This window comes from Prionailurus bengalensis, chromosome A1, assembly GCF_016509475.1.
Source record: "Prionailurus bengalensis isolate Pbe53 chromosome A1, Fcat_Pben_1.1_paternal_pri, whole genome shotgun sequence".
NCBI classification, from domain to species: domain Eukaryota; kingdom Metazoa; phylum Chordata; class Mammalia; order Carnivora; family Felidae; genus Prionailurus; species Prionailurus bengalensis.
In genome coordinates this window covers 174,416,933-174,440,038 of record NC_057343.1, presented here as the reverse complement: position 1 = coordinate 174,440,038, position 23,106 = coordinate 174,416,933, and the positions used below count along the sequence as shown (strand labels likewise).

The 23,106-nt window shown below is 36.9% G+C and overlaps 1 protein-coding gene across 5 annotated transcripts in view; it reads right to left on the bottom strand.

Annotated features, from left to right (window-relative positions):
• Positions 1–23,106, bottom strand: part of UIMC1 (ubiquitin interaction motif containing 1) — a 117,978-nt gene that overhangs the window by 75,885 nt on the left and 18,987 nt on the right. For 4 of the 5 annotated variants that reach the window (XM_043594825.1, XM_043594740.1, XM_043594479.1 and 1 more), the window contains exon 3: positions 5,923–6,007. The exons of the other annotated variant lie outside the window; for it this stretch is intronic. In XM_043594825.1, coding sequence (XP_043450760.1) covers positions 5,923–6,007 — 85 coding nt within the window. The remainder of the gene's footprint in view (positions 1–5,922; positions 6,008–23,106) is intronic. 5 annotated transcript variants of the gene reach the window in all.

Sequence of the window (23,106 nt, the reverse complement as noted above, 5' to 3'; positions counted from 1 at the left end):
AAACCATGAGATCATGACCTGAGACGAATCAAGAGTTAGAATCAACTGACTGAGCCACCCAGGCACCCAGCAACTCTTGATCTCAGGGTTGTGGGTTCGAACCCCACATTGGGTATAGAGATTATTTAAAAATAAAATCTCTTAAAAAAAAAAAGAAAATACTTTGAGATGAATGAAAATAAAGTATGTCTTCAAAACTTACAGAATGCAGCTAAAGGAGTACTTAGGAAATTTACAGCTGTCTAATGCCTATATTAAAAAAGAAAGATCTTGAATCAATAACCTAAACTTCTATCTCAAGACACAGGGGAAAAAAAGAGAAAACTAAACCTAAAAGAATACAGAAGAAATCAATAGAAAATAGAAAAACAGGTAAGTTGATAAAAAGAATAATTTTTGAAAACAACAAAATTGACAAACTTTGAGTTAGATTGAGCAGGGGAGGAAAAAAGAAGACTCAAACAAGTAAAAGCAGGACTGACAGTGGAGACATTCCTAACAATCTTAAAAAAATAAAAATAAAAAGGGCTATAATGGAATACTATAAGAAAAACTGTACATCAATAAATTTGCTAACTTAGAGGAAACACAAATTCCTAAGACAAACTACCAAAACTGACTCAAGAAGTTACAGAAAAAACCTGAATAAAACTACAATAGGTAAGAGACTGAACCAGTTATCAAAACCTATCCACAAAAAAAGGCCCAGGTCCAGATGGCTTCACTGGTGAATTCTGACAGTTAAAGAAAAATTAACATCAACTCTTCCAAAAATTAAAGGAGAAACCAAAATGCAACTCATTCCCTGAGGCCAATATTAGCCTAATACCAAATCCACACAAACACATGACCAGAAAACTATAGACTGGTATCTCTTACGAAATGTAGATGCAATAAATTCTCAACATAATACCAGCAAAACAAATCCAGCATCATATAAAAAGTATTCTACACCATGACAAAGGAGACTTTATCCGAGGAATGCAAAGTTAGTTTAACATAAGAAAATCAATTAGTATACCAAATCAACAAAGTTTTTAAAACATAAAACCCATGGGAATGCAAACTGGTGCAGCCACTCTGGAAAACAGTATGGAGGTTTCTCAAAAAATTAAAAATAGAACTACCCTACGACCCAGCAATTGCACTAGTAGTAGGTATTTATCCAAGGGATACAGGTATGCTGTTTCAAAGGGGCACATGCACCCCAATGTTTACAGCAGCGCTATCAACAATAGCCACAGTATGGAAAGAGCCCATGTCCATCGATGGATGAATGATAAAGGTGCTGTGTGTATACACACACACACACACACACACACACACACACACACACAATGGAGTATTACTCGGCAATCAAAAAGAATGAAATTTTGCCATTTGCAACTACATGGATGCAACTAGAGGGTATTATGCTAAGTGAAATTAGTCAGAGAAAGGCAAATATCATACAACTTCATTCATATGAGGAATTTAAGATACAAAACAGATGAACGTAAGGGAAGGGAAGCAAAACTAATATAAAAACAGGGAGGGGGACAAAACACAACAGACTCTTAAATATGGAGAACCAACAGAGGGTTCCTGGAGGGGTTGTGGGAGGGAGGATGGGCTAAATGGGTAAGGGGCATTAAGGAATCTACTCCTGAAATCATTGTTGCACTATATGCTAACTTGGATGTAAATTTTAAAAAAAAAAAAGGCAGAAAAAAAAAGATAAAACCCAAATAATCATTTTAACAGACACAGAAAAAACATTTGACAAAATTCAACACCTCTTTCATGATAAAAACATTTTTTAATTTTTTTAATTTTTAAATAGTATGTTTTTTTTATTTTTTTTAAATTTTTTTTTTCAACGTTTATTTATTTTTGGGACAGAGAGAGACAGAGCATGAACGGGGGAGGGGCAGAGAGAGAGGGAGACACAGAATCGGAAACAGGCTCCAGGCTCCGAGCCATCAGCCCAGAGCCTGACGCGGGGCTCGAACTCACGGACCACGAGATCGTGACCTGGCTGAAGTCGGACGCTTAACCGACTGCGCCACCCAGGCGCCCCAAATAGTATGTTTTATGTGACTTTTATACTTAAAAAATTTAATGAGCAAAGGATATGAAGACTTTTCTCCAAAGAAAATGTACAAATGGCCAACAAATACATGAAGAGATGATCAACATCATTAGTCATTAGAGAAATGTAAATCAAAAACCACAATGAGATCATTTCATACCCACTGGGGTGTCTATAATTTAAAAAATAAATAAAAAGGAAAAGAAGTGTTGGCAAGTATGTGAAGGAATTAGAACACTCATACAATACAAGGAAGTACTGTATGATGAATGAATTGTATGGTACAGGAGTTATATCTCAATAAAGTAGTTACCATAAAAATGAAGAAATACTCTCAAACAAAAGCAGAGAATTTATTGGCAACCAGTCTACATTACAAAAAGTGATTAAAAAAAAAAAAAAAAGCTTTCCAGCAGAAAGAAAATGAAACTGCACAGAAATTGGGATCTACACAAAGAAATAAATAGCCCTTGAGATAGCACAAATAAACAAAAGTATGGAATTCTTTACTTTTTATTTCCATTACTCTACAAGATAATTATCTAAAACAAAGTATCAACATATTGTGTGTTATATGCAAAACTAAAATGTATGGCAAAAATAACACAAAGTAGGGTAGACAAAAACTGGGAATGTACTGTAGTCTACACTACACATGAAACAACATAACATTATTTGAAGGTGACTGTAATTAAATGTATGTACTATAGACTCTAGCTCAACCACTAAATTTTTTTTGAGAGAGAGAGTGCAAGCAGGGGAGAGGAGCAGAGGGGCAGAGAAAGAGAAAGCGAGAAAGAGAGAAAGTCTCAAGCAAGCTCCATGCCAGCACAAAGCCCAATGTGGAGCTCGTTCCCACGACCCTAGGATCACTACCCAAGCAGAAATCAAGAGTGAGATGCTCAACCAACTGAGCCACCCAAGTGCCTCAACCACTAAATATTTTTTTAAAAGAGATATAAAAAAAACCAGTAGTAGAAATAAAATGGAACCAAATACAAAAAAAAAAGGACAGAAAAAGTTCAGTTAAGCATCTGACTTCAGCTCAGGTTATAATCTCACAGTTCCTGAATTCAAACCCTACACTGGGCTCTGTGCTGACAACTCAGAGCCCAGAGCCTGCTTCAGATTCTGTGTGTGTGTGTGTGTGTGTGTGTGTGTGTGTGTGTGTCTGCCCCTCCCCTGCTCATGCTCTGTCACTCTCTCTCTCAAAAATAGACATCAAAAAAAAAAAAAAAAGACTTCAAAAAAATTTTTTTCATAAAAACAAAGAAAAAGAAAAAAGACAAAGAACAGCTGGAACAAATGGCTCTCAAATGACAGACTTTAATTCAGTAACATCAATAATTACATTAAATGTAAATGTGAAAGACAATTAAAAAACAGGGGGCGCCTGGGTGGTTCAGTCAGTTAAGCGTCCGACTTTGGCTCAGGTCATGATCTCATGGTTCGTGGTTCGAGCCCCACGTTCAGCTCTGTGCTGACAGCTCCAAGCCTGGAGCCTGCTTCCGATTCTCTGTTTCCCTCTCTCTCTGGCCCTCCCCTGCTCATGCTCTGTCTCACTCTCTCTCCCAAAAATAAATAAACATTAAAAAAAAAAAAAAAGACAACTAAAAGACAAAAGCTGTCAAAATACATTAAAAAGATAAAAAGGATTGTCAGACCAGATAAAAAAGCATAACACAACCAAATAAAAAAATAAAACCCAATTTGATTGTAAAGATCCAGAATAACCAAACAGGCAACTATCAACAGTCCACCAATGATGACATAAATTTAACTATCAATTGATAAAGATGATCACATCCCAAAAAATAACTATTACCGATTTTCAATACTGAAAATAATTTGGGTACATTCAACAAGATCTAACCTAGTGACAAGCTACCTCTAGACATAATGGAATGATTTCACAACAATGAACTGTGTGTGGTCAATTTTACAAGGCTAAGAATTCTACCTTAAACCACTGAAATTCAAATTAACAGTAAAATAAAGCCTTGTTTATTTTCAATCAACCTTTGTAATAATTTCAACTAGTTTTCATATCTTTTGAAAAATTCACTGAAATGAACACTTCACATCACATTAAAATGCCAAAAATAATAATGAAGTAACTTCACAAAGCAAAATCTACAACAAAAAAATTTTTGTGATACTGTGACCTACACTAATAAATATATGTTTGACCTTTGTTCCCTGGCACAGTGCTCCTAAAACCCTTGGAATTTCCTGAGTGAAAAGAACAATAAAGGCATCTTCTGTTATTCATAACAATCCCTTTCAACCATACCTGAGTTTATGTTAATGCATTTACTTTGGGAAAGCCTCTCAGGATGCAGGAACCAACCAGGGATTAGAGTGCTGAAACTTTCATCCCTGTCCCCTAGCCTTGAGGGAAGGGAGAGGGGCTGGCTGGAGGCTGAACCAATCAGCAAAGGCCAATTATTTAATCACTCATGCCTGCATAATGAAGCTTCCATAAAAATCTGTAAACTACAGGGTCTGGAGAGCTTCTAGGTTAGTGAAGATACTGGAAAGGTGACACACCTGGAAAGGACGTGCAAGCTCTGCAGCCCTTCCCTCATATCTTGCCCTATACACCTCTGCCATCTACCTGTTCCTGCACTACATCCCTTATAATAAACCAGTCATCTGGTAGGTAAACAGTTTCGCTGAGTACTGTGAGCCATTCTAGCAAATTAATCAAACCCTAGGAGGGGGTCAAATGAACCACTTTATAGCCAGTCAGGCATATGCACAGGTAACAACAGGGACTTGCAGTTGCCATCAAAAGTGAAGGCAGATCTGTGGGATCTGACACTATCTCCAGGCAGGCAGTGTCAGAATTGGTTAAACTGGGATACCAGACAGGGTCTGACTGAGAACTAGAGAATTGTTTGGTGTGGGGGAAAACCCCCAACATGTGTGATGACCACAGCGAAGTGTTAAGAGTAGAGGAGGCACACAGGAGAATTTCTCCCTTACAATTTTAATGAATGTTAACAAGAAAGCCCACGGGCCCAAAATGCCATCACTTGTGCCAGGCCAAGTCACCAAACTGGGGCTTAATATCTAATCTAACTGTAGTTTCAACTTCCCCCATTAATGTAAGACTTAACCCTGTAAATCAGGAATATTCTGATTAAGTACCAATGAGATAATCTATCACATAAACTCTCTCCATCCCCCAAAGGAAAATGACATAATCTACCTAATAAGACCCCTGTCCTTCCCAGTAAGAGAAAGTGATCTTGCCTGAAACAATCCTTTTTTTTTTTTTTTTTGCTATTAATTTTCTTGCCCCACCCTCCTTTCTATAAAAAGCTTCCATTTCAAACAGCTCCTCAGAGCATCCCTCTACTTGCCAGATGGAATGTTGCCTGATTCATGAATCATTTAATAAGCCAATCAGATCTTCAAATTTACTTGGTTGAATTTTGTTTAACATGATAAAAATAGTACCATTATAATAGGTACCATTATTTGAGCCACTGTTATATCTGTATTTTATTGGTAAGAAAAAACAGGTAGAAAAAAAAAAAAGAAAGAAAGAAAACAGAGGTAGTCTGAAAGTACTAATTTACCTAAAGACTATATACTAAGGGCTGAAACAAGGATTCAAATCCAAGTATGCCTAACTCTGAAGTTCACATTTTTAATTTGAACCCTCTACGCATAAGTCAACTGTGTAAGCTATAGGAAACAGTGAATCCTAAAAATTTCAAAAGAATCCAGAATAAATAGGCACATACATCCTTAATCTGACAAACCTCTTCCTAATGAAGAAACTAGTATCAATTCTATGCTGCAATTTTCAAAGTATTCTCAACACAAAAATGAAAACATACGTGCAATTTTTCTTTTAGCCAAACACTTTGTTCTATCTGACTGTTTTGTCTTCATTTTCTGCAATCCATTCTCTTCCTTTGGTTCCTGTTGCAAAATAAGAAATATCATCAGAATGGCTATGATTACAAGTAGTACTCTTTCTGCATCTTCTACAACTAATAGAGGCCAATGAACCTCTGCAGAATCAGTGGCTATTGTAAATGTTCACAGAAACATCAGAAATAGATCCCTTATGGTACAAAAAAGAAAACATGTAAATCTGAAACAAAAATCATAAAAACTGAAAGACATAATATATTGACACTATCATGTGTCAAATGGACACTCATGTAAATATCTGCATAACACCATTAAACATGCACTAAAGTAAAGGGAAAGCTTGATTCAGATTTAAAAATAAGTATGATTAAAGTCAGTGTGTACTCATTTATTTTAAATTAGTACCTAAAAACCAACAGAGCAGGGCACCTGGGTGGCTCAGTTGGTTAAGTGAAACTCTTGGTTTGAACTCATGTCATAATTTCAGTTTGTGGCTTCGAGCCCCCAGTCAGGCTCCAGGCTGGCAGTGCAAAGCTTGCTTAGGATTCTCTTTCTCTCTCCTCCTCTCTCTGACCCTCCCGTCTACTCACACACTCTGTCTCTCAAAATAAACAGATAAACTTAAAAAAAAAAAAAAAAAAGAAAAAGCAATAGAGCTGGGGAAAACTGTTACATAATTATTAGGAAAAGTACTAATTTTCTTTATATATAAAGCACTCTTACAATCAATAAAAAGACCAATATTTAACCTCCTCCCTTACTTTTTAAAAAATTTTTGTTTATTTTTGAGAGGAAGAGGGGCAGAGAGAGAGGGAGACACAGAATCTGAAGCAGGCTCCAGGCTCTGAGCTGTCAGCACAGAGCCCGACGCAGAACTTGAACCCACAAACTGAGATCATGACCTGAGCTGAAATCGGGCTCCTAACCAACTGAGCCACCCAGGAGCCCCTCCTCCCTTACTTTTAAACATAGAGAACAAACAGAGGGTTGCTGGAGGGGTTATGGGAGGGGGGATAGGCTAAGTGGGTAAGGAGCATTAAGAAATCTACTCCTGAAATCACTGTTTACTATATGCTAACTAACTTGGATGTAAATTTAAAGATAAAAAATAAATAAAAAATAACCTCTGCCTTTAGCAAAACACAATATATCTCATAAGGAAAAATACACAAGGGTCTCGTAAGTATATGAAAAGATGCTCGACCTCACTTTGAACATCTAAATCAAAATAATTACATACTTTTTTAAACCTATATTAATAGTAAAAGAAAATGTGTTATAAATCACTTTATGTGGGGAAACAGGTACTCTTATGCTAGATGGGATAAAATGGGTAGAATATGGTTAGAAGGTAAATTGGCAATAACCTCTGAAATCATAAATGTACAAACTCTTTGTCCACCAATATACTTCTAGGAATTTATACTACAGATACACTCACACACAAGCACAAAGATGTGTGCACAATAATGCTGAGAGTAGAATATTCTGTCACTGTAAAACCTGAATCAATGCTACTGAAAACATGATCTACAGATGAGCACACTCCTTGTTACTGCTCTAACAAAATAAGCATAGAAAATGAAAATATGCACTTAGATACTTACAGCAATCTGACACTGCCAAAATATCCAAGCACATGATGAGTGGACTTCCATTTGCAGAAGGACCATGTTATATGTGGTATGTTAAATTTATTCAGTAAAATCCAAAGTATTATAAATATGTGAGAAAATGCAAACATTAATTTAATAACATTATCACTTTAAGTTTTAATCAAGCCTGTTTTAATTATACTTTAATATGATTAAATGAAAGAAATAAAGCTCACATTATGTTCAAAATATATTATTCTTTTTTATTAGAAAGAGAGAGAGAACATGAATGTGGGAGGGGGGAAAGGGGCAGAGGGAGACAGAATCTTAAGCAGACTCCACGCTCAGCACAGAGCCTGACACAGGGCTCGATCCCACAACCCTGGGATCATGACCTGAGCCAAAATCAAGAGTCAGACGCTCAACCAACTGAGCATCTCCCATACAATCAATAATCTTATTGATTAATTATTTTTAATCTTAATTAGATTTAAAAACAAGCTTCACTGACTTCTGTCATCAAAAAACCCAAATCTTTCTGAATGCAGCAGTAGCAGTAAAATAAAGTGATTGTGAGGAGACAAAGGGCAAAACTTTCATTCTAGTTTTAGTCAGAAATATGATCCTTCACATACTAAGTTTGGTTTTGTACCCACAACTGATGGTGAAGTAAGATAATCAGAGCATCTTGGGCACCTGAGTGGCTCAGTCATTAAGCTTCTGACGTCGGCTCAGATCATGATCTCACGGTTCATGAATTTGAGTCCCACATCACATAAGCTCGAGCCCTGCTGAATTCAGGTGAGCTCAAGCCCACTTCAGGTGCACTCAAGTCCTGCTTCAGGTGAGTACAAACCCCGCACTGGGTGAGCACAAGCCCCCCAAAATTTTTTTTTATAAATTCAGAGGTGCCTGAGTGGCTTAGTCAGTTAAGCTTCTGACTTGGTTCAAGTCATGATCTCACAGGTCAAGAGACTGAGCCCCATGACAGGCCCTGTGCTGACAAAGTGGAGCCTGCTTGGGATTCTCTCTCTGCCCCTTCCCTGCTTACATGCGCACATGCACACATTCTCTCTCTCTCAAAATAAATAAATAAACATTTAAGAAAAAAAAAGAAGAAAAGGGCATCTAGGTGGCTCAGTCGGTTGAGCATTCGATTCTGCATTTCAGCTCAGGTTATGATTTCACGGTTCGGAAGAACGAGTCTCGCATCAGGCTCAGTGCTGGCAACGTGGAGCCTGCTTGGGATTCTCTCTCTGCCTCTCCCCTGCTTGTGCTCTCTTTCTCTCTAAAAATGAATGAATAGACTTGAAGAAAAAAAATTTTAAAGACACTTAATGTCTAAAACAAACAAAAAAAACTTTCCTAAATGCCAAAAAATACGCCAAAACAAAGAGCCAAAACAGCAAAGAATATAAAATAGATACAGAGAATATAAGATAATCTAATAAAACACAATTCAAGATTACATACAACGACAGAACTATAATAAAGTGATCCAGAATGGCTGAAAATGAAAAAATTTTAAAACAATGGAAAATCATCTAAATCTGAATTTCTCCACAAATCCTCCAGAAAAACCACAAGACCACAAAGGCAAGAAAAAAACGCCAACTATGACCAGTGTCTTCAGAACAAACCACAAATATCATATAAGCAGCAAGCAATAAATAAAAAATAAATTCCAACAGAACATCCATCGCTGCTGCAACCCTGTGGGTGCACAAAATAGAGGAAGGAGACACTTAAGAGACTCCATGAAAAAGAAACTAAAGAACTTAAAGCACAGAAAACATTACCCTGATTAGAAAGTCTAACACTATGGCCAAACACTAAGCAAAGGTCCAAGATATGGTACTTCACATAATTAGCTACAATAAAGTGCTTAAAGGTGAGAAGAACCAAAAGTGGCAACCACAGGGATGCAGTGTTACTGGAAGGGAGGGAGATAAACTGGGAAGAACTGCTGCCCTCTGAGTCATTGAAAGAAAACAAAGGAAGGAGAAACAAAAAGGAAGACTCCTGAAGAAAAAAGGGGAAAAAAAGGACATGTCAATCTATCTTCCCCACCCTAACAATTCACTAATATTAACAGTATATTCCATAAAAGAAACTACACTTCACTAAAGATATAAAGGGGAACTTTTAAAGTAGGACATCTGCCCAGTAAATGACAGAAGTAAAAAAAGAAATTCCAAACTAAGCAAACGTAAACCAAAAAGAAAATGCAAAAAAACCTATTTCAGCTTATGAACATTATTATCCCCCCTACTAAACAGCACCATAGAAAAGAAAATACAATGTCCCAATAGATTACAAAGAAGCATCCAGAAATTAAGAAAAACAGAATCTGGGGCACCTGGGTGGCATAGTTAAGCATCCGACTCTTGATTTTGGCTCATGATTTCACAGTCATGGCATCAAGCCCTGCATTAGGCTCTGCACTAAGCATGGAGCCTGCTTAAGATTCTCTTCTCCCTCTACCCCTCTCCCCTGCTTGTGCTCTGTATCAAGAAAGAAAAGAAAAGAAAAAAGAAAAGAAAAGGAAAAAAAAAGAAAAGCAGAATCAGAATCTAAAAACACAAACCGTAACCAGACAAAAATAAAAACCGAATGAAATCAAAGTTGGTAAAACTCAGGAAAGAAACTGAAGACAGACAAAACCATCTCAAAAAAAGAAAACTGGGGGCGCCTGGGTGGCGCAGTCGGTTAAGCGTCCGACTTCAGCCAGGTCACGATCTCGCGGTCCGGGAGTTCGAGCCCCGCGTCGGGCTCTGGGCTGATGGCTCAGAGCCTGGAGCCTGTTTCCGATTCTGTGTCTCCCTCTCTCTCTGTCCCTCCCCCGTTCATGCTCTGTCTCTCTCTGTCCCAAAAATAAATAAACGTTGAGAAGAAAAAAAAAAAAAAATTTAAAAAAAAAAAAAGAAAACTGAATTACTACGTCCCCAAAGGTAAACAGATTCAAGTATAATTTAAAGATGCTCATTGAAGAAATGTAACAAAGTAAGAGAATGAAAAAAATAACCTGCAGGATATATTGTTCAGAGAAAAAATCAAAATGCAAAGATGTATACTACATTTCACATATAAAAAACTAATATTAAGAAAACATGTGTGGGCTTAATTTTCTTTAAAGCAACATCAACAAGAATTACCAAGTAAAACATTCTACATATGCAAAAATTAAACAAAGAAGGATGGGGAGAAAACTCAAAATCAATGCAAAAAAATCTGAAAGACAGTAAATTTTTTAAAATTTTTTTAATGTTTATTTTTGACAGAGAGACAGAGCATGAGTGGGGGAGGGGCAGAGAAGAGAGGGAGACACAGAATCCGAAGCAGGCTCCAGGCTCTGAGCTGTCAGCACAGAGCCCGACGCGGGGCTCGAACTCACAGACCGCGAGATCATGACCTGAGCCGAAGTCGGACGCTCATCCAACTGAGCCACCCAGGTGCCCCGAAAGATGGTAAATTTTAAAGTACCTCAATAACTTTATTAAATATTAATGGTTCTAAAACAACACTTTTAAAAACAATGTCAGTTTATATAAAAATACAAAGACCAAACTGTACTGTACAAGAAACCCAATCAAAGGACATGGGTGACTCAGTTGGTTAAGCATCCAACTCTTGATTGTGGCTCAGGTCATGATCTCAGGGTTGGTGAGATTGAACCCTGTGTGAAGGATTCTCTCCCTCTCTCTCTCTCAAAAATAAATAAATAAAGCTTAAAAAAAAACAGAAACGCAATCAAAATATAAAAACATAGGTTAAAAGTTAAAACACCAACATATGGTGTTAGGAAAACTGGATGCAAATGAAGAAAGCTGGACCCCTATCTTCTTTTTTCTTTCTTTCGGTGAGTGTGTGTGTGTGTGATTACCTGCTTTTTTTTTTTTTTAACCCAAGTTAGTTAACATATAGTGTAATAATGGTTTCAGGAATAGAATTTAGTGATTCATCACTTACATATAACACCCAGTGCTCATCCCAACAAATGCCCTCCTTAATGCCCATCACCCATTTAGCCCATCCCCTCACCCAACACCCTGCCAACAACCCTCAGTTTGTTCTCCGTATTTAAGAGTCTCTTATGGTTTGTCTCCTGTTTTTATCTTATTTTTGCTTCCGTTAACCTATGTTCATCTGTTTTATTTCTTAAATTCCACATGTGAGTGAAATCATATATTTATCTTTCTCTGACTTATTTTGCTTAGCATAATACACTCTAGTTCATATTGCTGCAAATGGCAAGATTTCATTCTTTTTGATTGCCAAGTAACATTCCATTATATATATATATATGTATGTATATATATATATATGTATATGTATATGTCACATCTTCTTTATCTATTCATCTGTCAATAGACATTTGGGCACTTTCTACACTTTAACTAGTGCAGACAGTGCTGCTATAAACATTGGGGTGCATGTGTCCCTATGAAACAGCACTCCTGTGCCCTTTAGATAAATACCTAGTAGTACAATTTATCTACAATTACAATTACTACTATAATTTAGTAGTACATAGGGTATTTCTATTTTTAACTTTTTGAGGAACCTCCATACTGTTTTTCAGAGTGGCTGCACCAGTTTGCACTCTCACCAACAGCGTAAAAGAGATCCTCTTTCTCCGTATCCCTGCCAACATCTGTTGTTGCCTGAGTTGTTAATGTTAGCCATTCTGATTGGTGTGAGGTGGTATCTCATTGCGGTTTTGATTTGTATTTCCCTGATGATGAGTGATGTTGAGCATTTTTTCACATGTCTGTTAGCCATCTGGATGTCTTCTTCGGGAAAGTGTCTATTCATGTCTTTTGCCCATTTCTTTGCTGGATTATTTGTTTTTTGGGCATTGAGTTTGAGAAGTTCTTTATAGATTTGGATGCTAACCCTTTATCAGATATGTCATTTGCAAGTACCTTCTCCCATTTGGTTGGTTGCCTTTTAGTTTTGCTGACTGTTTCCTCCGCTGTGCAGAAGCTTTTTATTTTGATGTGGTCCCAGTAGTTCATTTTTGCTTTTGTTTCCATTGCCTCCAGAGATGTGCTGAGTAAGAAGTTACTGCAGCCAAAGTCAAAGAAGTTTTTGCCTGCTTTCTCCTCAAGGGTTTTGATGGCTTCCTGTCTTACATTTAGACCTTTCATCCATTTTGAGTTTATTTTTGTATACGGTGTAAGAAAGTGGTCCAGGTTCATTCTTCTACGTGTTGCTGTCCAGTTTTCCTAACACCTTTTGCTGAAGAGACTTTTTTCCATTGGATATTCTTTCCTGCTTTGTCAAAGATTAGTTGGTCATATGTTTGTGGGTCCATTTCCAGGTTCTCTATTCTGTTCCATTGATCTATATGTCTGTTTTTGTGCCAGTACCATACTGTCTTGATGTTTATAGCTTTATAATACAGCTTTAAGTCCAGGATTGTGATGCCTCCAGGTTTAGTTTTCTTTTTCAATATTATTTTGGCTACTCGGGGTCTTTTCTGATTCCATACAAATTTTAGAATTGTTTGTTCTAGCTCTGTAAAGAATGCTGGTGTTATTTTGAATTCAGCTGCAAGTCATAAAATCAATGTACAGAAATCAGTTGCATTTCTATACACCAATAATGAAGCAGCAGAAAGAGAAATAAAGGAATCAATGCCATTTACAATTGCACCAAAAATCATAAAATACATAGGAATAAATTTAACCAAAGAGGTGAAAAATCTATACACTGAAAACTACAGAGAGCTTATGAAAGGAATTGCAGAAGACTCACAAAAAATGGAAAAATATTCCATGTTCATGGATTGGAAGAACAAATACTGTTAAAATGTCAATAGTACCCAAAGCAATCTACATATTCAAAGCTGGATCCCTATCTCACATGATATACAAAAGCTAACACAAAGTGGACAAAAGACATAAATGTAAAAGCTACAATATTAAAACTCTTAGAAGAATAGTGGGGAGAGCTTCATAACACTTGATTTGGTAATGATAACCTGGATATGACACCAAAAGCACAAGCAACAAAAGAAAAAACAGACGAACTTAATTATAGCAAAACTTAAAAACTACTGGGCATCAAGGTACTATTAACAGAGTAAAAAGCAACCTGCAGAGTATGAAAAAATATTTACAAACCACGTATCTGAAAAGGAGTTAATATCCACAGTATATAAAAACTCCTACAACTAACCAACAATGTGAATATATTTAATGCCACTGAACTGTACACCTAAAATGGTTAAAATGGTAAGTTTTATATGTATTTTAAATACACAAGACATGCATGCACACATACACATATGTCTACCTCATACCATATACAAAAATTAGCTCAAAATGGATCAAAGAGCAAAAACTATAAACATTTAAAGACTATCATGACTCTATTTGCCAAAAAAATTTTAGATATAACATCAAAAGTACAAACAACTAAGCAAAAGAAATAAACTGGACTTCATCAAAATTTACAGCTTTTCTGCATCAAAGAACACCATCAACGAAGTGAAAAAGACAACTCAGAGAATGGAAGAAAATATCTGAAAATCATATTATATAAGGATTTAACAGGCACAAATATAAAAATTAACACCATTCAACAACAAACAATTGCAACTAATAAATGGGCAAAGAACTTAGATATTTCTTAGATATGGCCAAGAAGCATATAAAAAGATGATCTAGATCATTAGACATTAGGAAAATGCAAATCAAAACCACAATGTGATAACCACTATACACTCAGTAAGGTGGTTATAATAATTTCCTGTAAAGATTTTATTTTTAAGTAATCTCTACACACAACATGGGGCTTGAACTCACAGCCCCGAGATCAAGAGTTGCACAACTTTTCCAACTGAACCAGCCAGGCATCCCTATAATAATTATTTTTTTAAAAAACACAGAAAGTAACAAGTGTTGCCAAGGATGTGGAGAAATTAGAATCCTAGTATATTGTTGATATAAGTATAAAATGGTGTAGCTGCTATTAAAAAAAAAAAAAAGGAATGAAGTACTGACACATGCTATGACATGGATGAACTTTAAAACATATGTTAAGTGACAGAACCCAGTCACAAAAGACCAAATATGGTATGATTCCATTTATATGGCATGCCCAGAATGGGCAAACCCATAGAGACAGAAGTAGATGAGTGGTTGCCTAAGGCTGGATGTTGGCAGGGAAATGGAGAGTGACTGCTAATGGGAACAGGTTTCTTTTTCAGTTACTGAAAATGCTACAAAATTGATAGTGGTTATAGCTGCACAACTATGAATATATTAAAAACCACTGGATTACACTTTAAGTTACTGAATTATATAATGTATGAATCATATTTATGAGACAAAGTTGTTGTATCAAAACAAAGAAGAATGGTGACAGTCGAGTCAGGATAAATATTGGAGGTTTGAGGACAGCAGAGGAGAAGCAACAGAGTCTCTGGGATAATAGAGGAATAAACAGACTGTGGAAACATGTGGATTGCTAGGCAGTACTGAGGGGCCACTTGAAGTTTATGGCCTTAAATATAATGTGAACCCAGTCAGCATTGTTGTGCTGCTTACGTAGGGACACAAATAAATAGATGGAGGGTTGGATTTAACCAAAATTGGGTTTTGCCAGGGAGTACAACAGAAATTAGAAGTGAGTTGAGAGAATATTCAAGGGAATTGTTAATATGATAACAATGAAATCTAAATTAGTGAGAAGTGAGGACATGACAGGGTAATGGGACAATGAAAAGGTGATAGTCTGGAATTAGACATCCTAGTGTGGCTGAAGGATTATTGCAGTTAGGGTATTAGAGGGAGTGAGTTGGAAAAGATAGGTGGTGGTGATCACCAAAGAATGGGAGATCTGAAAACAAGATCTTGGAAGTGGCACAATTATTACTGACAGGTTCAACCAGGGTTGAGGAACCAGAGAACACAGAAAATGAACTGGCTGTTTCCTTATTTCTCCCAAGGATGGTACATAACTGAAACCATTCTAGATGCAAAAGACAGAGGTTAATTCATTACATACAGTGGATGTCTTGGGCATTAGGCTTACTTCTCTCTCTCCGAACCCCACTTGAGAAAGGCTGACATGGTATGATCCATGGGAGTTGATGGCCAAAAGGTCAGGGAACTGAGAGGCCAGCATACTGGACAGATCATACCTTAGGTTGAACCTACAAAAACTGCAACTTCATATGCTTCAGTCTAATAAGTAGCTGTTAAAATTGTCAATGAATGGTCATGAAGTGGGATGGTTGGTGAGGGGCAGGTGACCCGGAGGATAGGAGATGACTACTTCACGGGTGGGGTAGCAGGCCTACCACAATGGTTTGTGTTTCAAACTAGGTTTTTCTAGTAAGTCTGGAAACAAGTAAGAGGGTACTTACCCCACCACCGGGTCAGTAGTACTGTCGTGAAACAAAGAAGAAACAGCCAGTACTTGAGAAAGTACAAAGAGAAGCAGTAACTTCAGCCATCTGACCTACTCACAAGAAATAGTAAAGCCCTAGAGGCAGCAGGAACACTGCAATGGACTAGACTGTGTCATCACATCTCCCCCTACACCCATCCAAAATTCATACAATGAAGTCCTAATCCCCAATGTATTGATATTTAGACAGGATCTTATAGAATGAGACACCAGAGAACTTAGTCTCTTTCAACCAGTGCATCAGGGAGGAAAAGCCATATAAGTACACAGTAAAAAGGTAGCCATCTACAAACCAAGGAAAGGGTCCTCACCAGACAATGACCCTGTTGGCACCTTGATTTTAGACTTCCAGTCTCCAAAACTGTGAGGAAATAAATTTATGTTCTTTAAACCACTTAATCTATAATATTTTGCTATGGCAGCCCAATCACACTGAAAACCATGATACCATGACACCAGATATAAAGTTATACAAAGGACTGAAGAGCACCAAAAATGGAAACCACTGATAAATATATGATTGTTTCTCCTTAGCTTCAAAAACTGATTGTTTAAGCAAAATAATAACAATGTACTATGGGGCTTATAATATATGTACAAGAAAAACACATGACAACAATAACATAAAGTTCAGGGCAAAGTAATAAAAGTAAACTATCATAAAATGCTTACATTATACATGAGGTGGTATAACATCATGAGGTTACATTATGATAGGCAAAATAGACATACTAAAATCTCTAAATAAACCATTAAAATAATAAGAGTTATAACCAGTAAGTCAAAAAAGGAAGATGAGATCATAAAAAAGACTTGATTAATACAGAAGAAAACCCAGAAAGTCAAAAAAGGACACAAAGAACAGATGGAACAAACTGAAAACAAACAGCAAGATGACAGATCCAAATCTAACCTTACCAATAATCACATAAAATGTGAATGGTCTACACAACAAAATTAAAGGCAGTGATGGTCAGATTGGATAATAAAGCAAGACTCAACTATACACGCTAACTATAAGAAATGTACTTTACATGTAAAGATTCAAATAGATTTAAAATAATAGGATGGGGAAAAACAGCATGGAAGACAAGTCAAAAGCAAGCTTAATGGCCACAACACAATGAATGTAACAACAAAGAAAGCAAACACAAACCTGAGGCCGACACTAACAAAAAGCCATCCAGCAAAGACACAGAAAAATCTCTGAAGAATTCTACACTAGGTAACTAGGTTGACAGATTTATAACATAAAGATCATTTGAGAAGTTTATAATGGTTTTCATTTGAAATACTGAGACTGCTGAAAAGTTTTAAAATTTTATAGGCCTCTTTTGATGTTTAAAACTCACTTTGAGGGGCGCCTGGGTGGCGCAGTCGGTTGAGCGTCCGACTTCAGCCAGGTCACGATCTCGCGGTCCGGGAGTTCGAGCCCCGCGTCAGGCTCTGGGCTGATGGCTCAGAGCCTGGAGCCTGTTTCCGATTCTGTGTCTCCCTCTCTCTCTGCCCCTCCCCCGTTCATGCTCTGTCTCTCTCTGTCCCAAAAATAAATAAACGTTGAAAAAATAAAATTTAAAACTCACTTTGAGAAAGAAAACTGCTTTACTTTGCTTAAAAGTAACTAAACATTATTGTTCACTGTACTTGTGTAATAGTAAAAGCTTATCCTACAGCAAATATGAGGAAATTCCATTTAGAAAATGATAAATTTAGAATTATGGTTGTGACATATATTCAATTAGTGTATATTTTATTGCGTAATTGACAGAAAAAACTTCCACTTGAAAAACTTTGTATAAACCTTTTCCCCAAATATCGTGGATTTTGTGCAGTTTTTTTTAAATCTTGGATTTACAGACTGTCCTTTCACTCATGAGTTTTGTAAAAGGCAAAGAAATTTATGATAGATAAAATATGTTACATCTAGGGGCGCCTGAGTGGCTCAGTCGATTAAGCATCCAACTCTGGATTTCGGCTCAAGTCATCACCACACAGTTCGTGAGTTCAAGCCCCACGTCTGGCTCCATGCTGACAGTGTGGAGCTTGCTTGGGATTCTCTCTCTCCCACTCTCTGCCTCTCCCCTGTTCGCTTGCTCTCAAAATTAATAAAGTTAAAAATAAATGCTACATCTACCTAAGTACTGATTCTCTCCTTTTATCAAAAGTCCATTTTAATCTCCCAGTCTACATGGTGTTACATTGTTCTGCTTCTCTGTAACAATATCTTTATGCCTTTCTGTAACAGAACCAGATACTTAACTAAAGTTGAAGTGACAATTGTACAAAGTACAAAACTTGAAGATAATTTAGTTTTGTGCCTGGGAATTCAGTAAAATCATAGGACTGTCCTGAACAAAACAAAATGGATTATATACAGGAATAAGTCTGGTTTAGGGTTATTAACCCTCTTGAAATGAACCATCTAATACTAACACCCCTAATAAGCACTAGTAGATAAAATTTAAAACAAGTTTGTTTTTAAGTAATATCTCAACTTCCTAAGTTTTCTTTTAAAGTCAAACTCATTAAGGAAGTCATAGAAGTTGTATTTTCTTATTTAGGGAGAAAAAAATCAATCTCTGATGCTTATATACTAAATTTAAGTAAATACCACATTAAAAAAGTAACCTATTTGAAGGTCACCTGAGTGGCTCAGTCGGTTAAGCTTTTGGTCTTTGGCAAAGGTCATGATCTCGCAGTTAGCAGGTTCAAGCCCCACATCAGGCTCTGTGCTGACAGCTCAGAGCCTGGAGCCTGCTTCAGATTCTGTGTCTCCCTCTCTCTCTGTCCCTCCCTCAATGACACTCTGTCTCTCTGTCTCTCTCTCTCTCAAAAATAAATAAAAGCATTTTAAAAAATTGAGGGACGCCTGGGTGGCTCAGTTGGTTAAGCGTCCGACTTCGGCTCAGGTCATTATCTCACAATTCATGTGTTTGCGCCCTGTGCATTGGGCTCTGTGCAGACAGCTCAGAGCCTGGAGCAAGCTTCCTATTCTGTGTCTCCCTTCTCTCTGTCCCTCCCCTGTTTGTGCTCTGTCTCTCTCTGTCTCTCAAAAATAAATAAACATTAAAAAAACAAAAAAAAATTTTTGAAAAAAATTCACTATTGGAAAACACGGCTATATTAAAAGGAAACTTTATTCTCATTTCTGTATCATTTATGTGACAGGATTGCAAAGAATGTACACATTCATTTCTTCAAAGCAGCAGAAAAAGTAAAAAGTACTGGCACTTTGACAGTCTCTATATTAAACCCAATGTTAACATACAACATTTATGGGTATATAGCTAAAGGACAGCATACCAAAAATATTGTTTTGAATATTAGTTCATTGAGTAATTTTCAATAGCTCAAAGACACTTCTCATGTTTGAAAACTAAGTAAATGGGGGGAAATTAAGACAAGATAGTTACAATTTTAGGTCTACGATTTGTAAGTTCCACCAAAAAATAGTATTCGCATGTGACATATATTATGTTTTAACCTCATGGTTAATTATATTCATCTGTAGATGAAAAATTAACATTTCAAAAATTGGATGTTTTGCTTTTCATAGATCTTAAAAAGGAAATAGGACCCATTGTTTTGAGGGAATTCTATTACATAACACAAACGAGTCATTCTGTATTTGGTCCTTAATACAATTTTAATTTGGACAGATTTATTCTAATTAAGCCATAAATATTAACATATAAGCTTGTTTTGATTAAAGAATTTTCCTATCAATAAAAAAAAAAAGAGAAGACTGGATAGCTATATATATGTCATAATAAGTGGATGTCAGAACAAAGGATATCACCAGCGATAAAAAAGATAATCTCATAATGATAAAGGGATCAATTATCAAGAAGAGATAAAATTCTTAAGTTTACATATATAATAATAAAACTTCAAAATATATGAAACAAAAACTGACAATACTGAGAAGAGACAGACAAATCCACAATTACACACACAGCCTTTATTTAGTAACTCTGTCAAAATAGTTATAATATTTGCAGAAAATAAATAAGGATATAGATTTGACAACAATATCAACCAACTTGATTATATTGATAATTATAGGCAAAAAAAACACAAAAAACACATTCTTCTCAAGTACACATGAAATATTTACCAAGATAAGTGATTTTCTGGGCCACAAAACAAAGTTCAATCAATTTGTAAAAGATTCAACTCATATAAAGTACATACGGCCAAAGGAATTAAATTAGAAATCAGTAACAAGGGGCACCTAGGTGGCTCAGTTAAGTGTCCAACTCGATTTCAGCTCAGGTCATGATCTCACAGTTCATGAGACTGAACCCCACATGGGACTCCACGCTAACGGCATGGAGCCTGTTTGGGATTCTCTTTCTCCCTCTCTCTCTGCCCCTCCCCCCACTCATGTTCTCTATGTCTCTCAAAATAAAAAAACAAAATAAAAACTTAAAAAAAAAAATCAGGGGCGCCTGGGTGGCGCAGTCAGTTAAGCGTCTGACTTCAGCCAGGTCACGATCTCGCGCTCTGTCAGTTCGAGCCCCGCGTCAGGCTCTGGGCTGATGGCTCGGAGCCTGGAGCCTGTTTCCGATTCTGTGTCTCCCTCTCTGCCCCTCCCCCGTTCATGCTCTGTCTCTCTCTGTCCCAAAAATAAATAAACGTTGAAAAAAAAATTAAAAAAAAAAAAACAATCAGTAACAAAAAATCTCTAGAAACACTCCCAAGTATTTAGAAAATAAATAACACACTTCTAAATAACCCATAAATCTAAAACAAAACAAAACAAAAAAAAACCCAAAAACACAAAGGGAAATTATAAAGTATTTTGAATTGAATAAAAATGAAAACACAACATGTAAGAATCTGCAGCATGCTTTAATGGGAAATTATAGCATTAAACACCAATATCAAAAAGAATAAATGTCAGGACATCAGGATGGCTCAGTCAGTTAAGCATCTGACTCTTGATTTCAACACAGACTCATGATCTCAGGACTAAGATCTAGCCCCAGTGAGATCTAGCCCCATGTCTGGCTCCGTGCTGGGGTGCTGGGCATGGAGCATGCTTAAGATTCTCTCTCTCCCTCTTGCTCTCTCCCTCCCCCACTTGCTCTCTCATTCTCAAAAGAAATAAATGTCTCCAATCAATGACCTTAACTTCCTTCCACATTAAGAAAATAAAATTAGGGGCACCTGGGTGGCTCAGTCAATTGAGCAACCAACTCTTGATTTCAGCTCAGGTTATGATCCCAGGGTTGTGGGTGATTAAGCCCCACAACGGACTCCACACTGAGCATGGAGCCTGCTTAAGATTCTCTAAGAGTGTCTGGGTAGCTCCATCAGTTAAGCATCTGACTCCTGATTTTGACTCAGTTCATGATCTCACGATTCATGAGTTCAAGCCCTGAGTCCATCTCCATGCTGACAGTGGGGAGCCCGCTTCGGAATGCTCTCTCCCTCCCTCCCTCTCTGCCTCAGCCCCGATCATTCACTCTCTCTTTCAAACTATAAATAATAAATAAACTTAAAAAAAAAAAAAAAAGATTCTCTGTCTCTCCCTCTGCTATTCTCCTCTACTTGTGCACTAAAATAAAAACAAAAAACAAAAAACAAAACAGAAGGAATTAAAGTAAGCAGAAGAAAGGAAATAATAAAAACCAGGGCTATCTGGGTAGCTCAGTCGGTTAAGCATCTGACTTTGGCTCAGGTCATGATCTCACAGTTCATGGGTACCAGCCCTGCGTCGGGCTCTGTGCTGATAGTTCAGAGCCTAGATCCTGCTTCAGATTCTGTGTCTCCCTTTCTCTCTGCCCCTCCTTTTCTCTCTCTCAAAAATAAATAAACATTTAAAAATTTTTTTTCAAAAAAATAAAAATACCAAAGTAGAAATCAATGAAAGAGGGCGCCTGGGTGGTTCAGTTGGTTAGGCAACTGACTTCAGCTCAGGACATGATCTCACGGTTCGTGAGTTCAAGCTCCGCGTTGGGCTCTGTGCTAACAGCTCAAAGCCTGGAGCCTACTTCAGATTCTGTGTCTCCCCCTCTCTCTACCCCTCCCCTGCTCACGTGCTATGTCTGTCTCTCAATAAATAAACGTTAAAAAAATTAGAAAAAAAAGAGATCAATGAAAGAGAAAACAGACAAACAATGCAGAAAAATCAATGAACAGAAAGCAATAAAACTGGACTGATTAGGATTAAAGAAATTATATCAGAAACCAGAGAGGTGTTATCATTATACATCTACAGATTTTAAAAAGGGTAAAGTTAATATTAAAAACAACTTTACATTAGCAATGTAGTTGGAATGGACAAATTCCCTGAAAGACACAATCAAAGCTCACTCAAGAAAGAGTTAACTTAATGGGAATGCAAGCTGGTACAGCCACTCTGGAAAATGGTATGGAGGTTCCTCAAAAAACCAAAAATAGAACTACCCTACGACCCAGCAATTGCACTACTAGACATTTATCCAAGGGATACGGGTGTTCTGTTTTGAAGGGACACATGCACCCCCATGTTTATAGCAGCACTATCAACAATAGCCAAAGTATGGAAAGACCCCAAATGTCCATCAATGGATGAATGGATAAAGAAGATGTGGTATATACAATGGAGTATTACTCGGTAATCAAAAAGAATGAAATCTTGCCATCTGCAACTACGTGGATGGAACTGGAGGGTATTATGCTAAGTGAAATTAGAGAAGGACAAAAATCGTATGACTTCACTCATATGAGGACTTTAAGAGACAAAACAGATGAACATAAGGGAAGGGAAACAAAAATAATATAAAAACAGGGAGGGGGACAAAACAGAAGAGACTCATAAATATGGAGAACAAACTGAGGGTTACTGGAGGGGTTGTGGGAGGGGGGATGGGCTAAATGGGTAAGGGGCACTAAGGAATCTACTCCTGAAATCATTGTTGCTCTATATACTAACCAATTTGGATGCAAATTTTAAAAAATAAAAAATAAAATTAAAAAAACAAGAGTTAACTTAAAAAAATAAAGACTTAACCTGAATAGCCTTATATGTAATAATGAAATCAAAATTGCAGTTAAAATACTTCCCACAAACAAAACTTCAAGCCCCAATGACTTTACTGGTAAATTCTATCAAACACTTAAGTTAGAAATAATACCAAT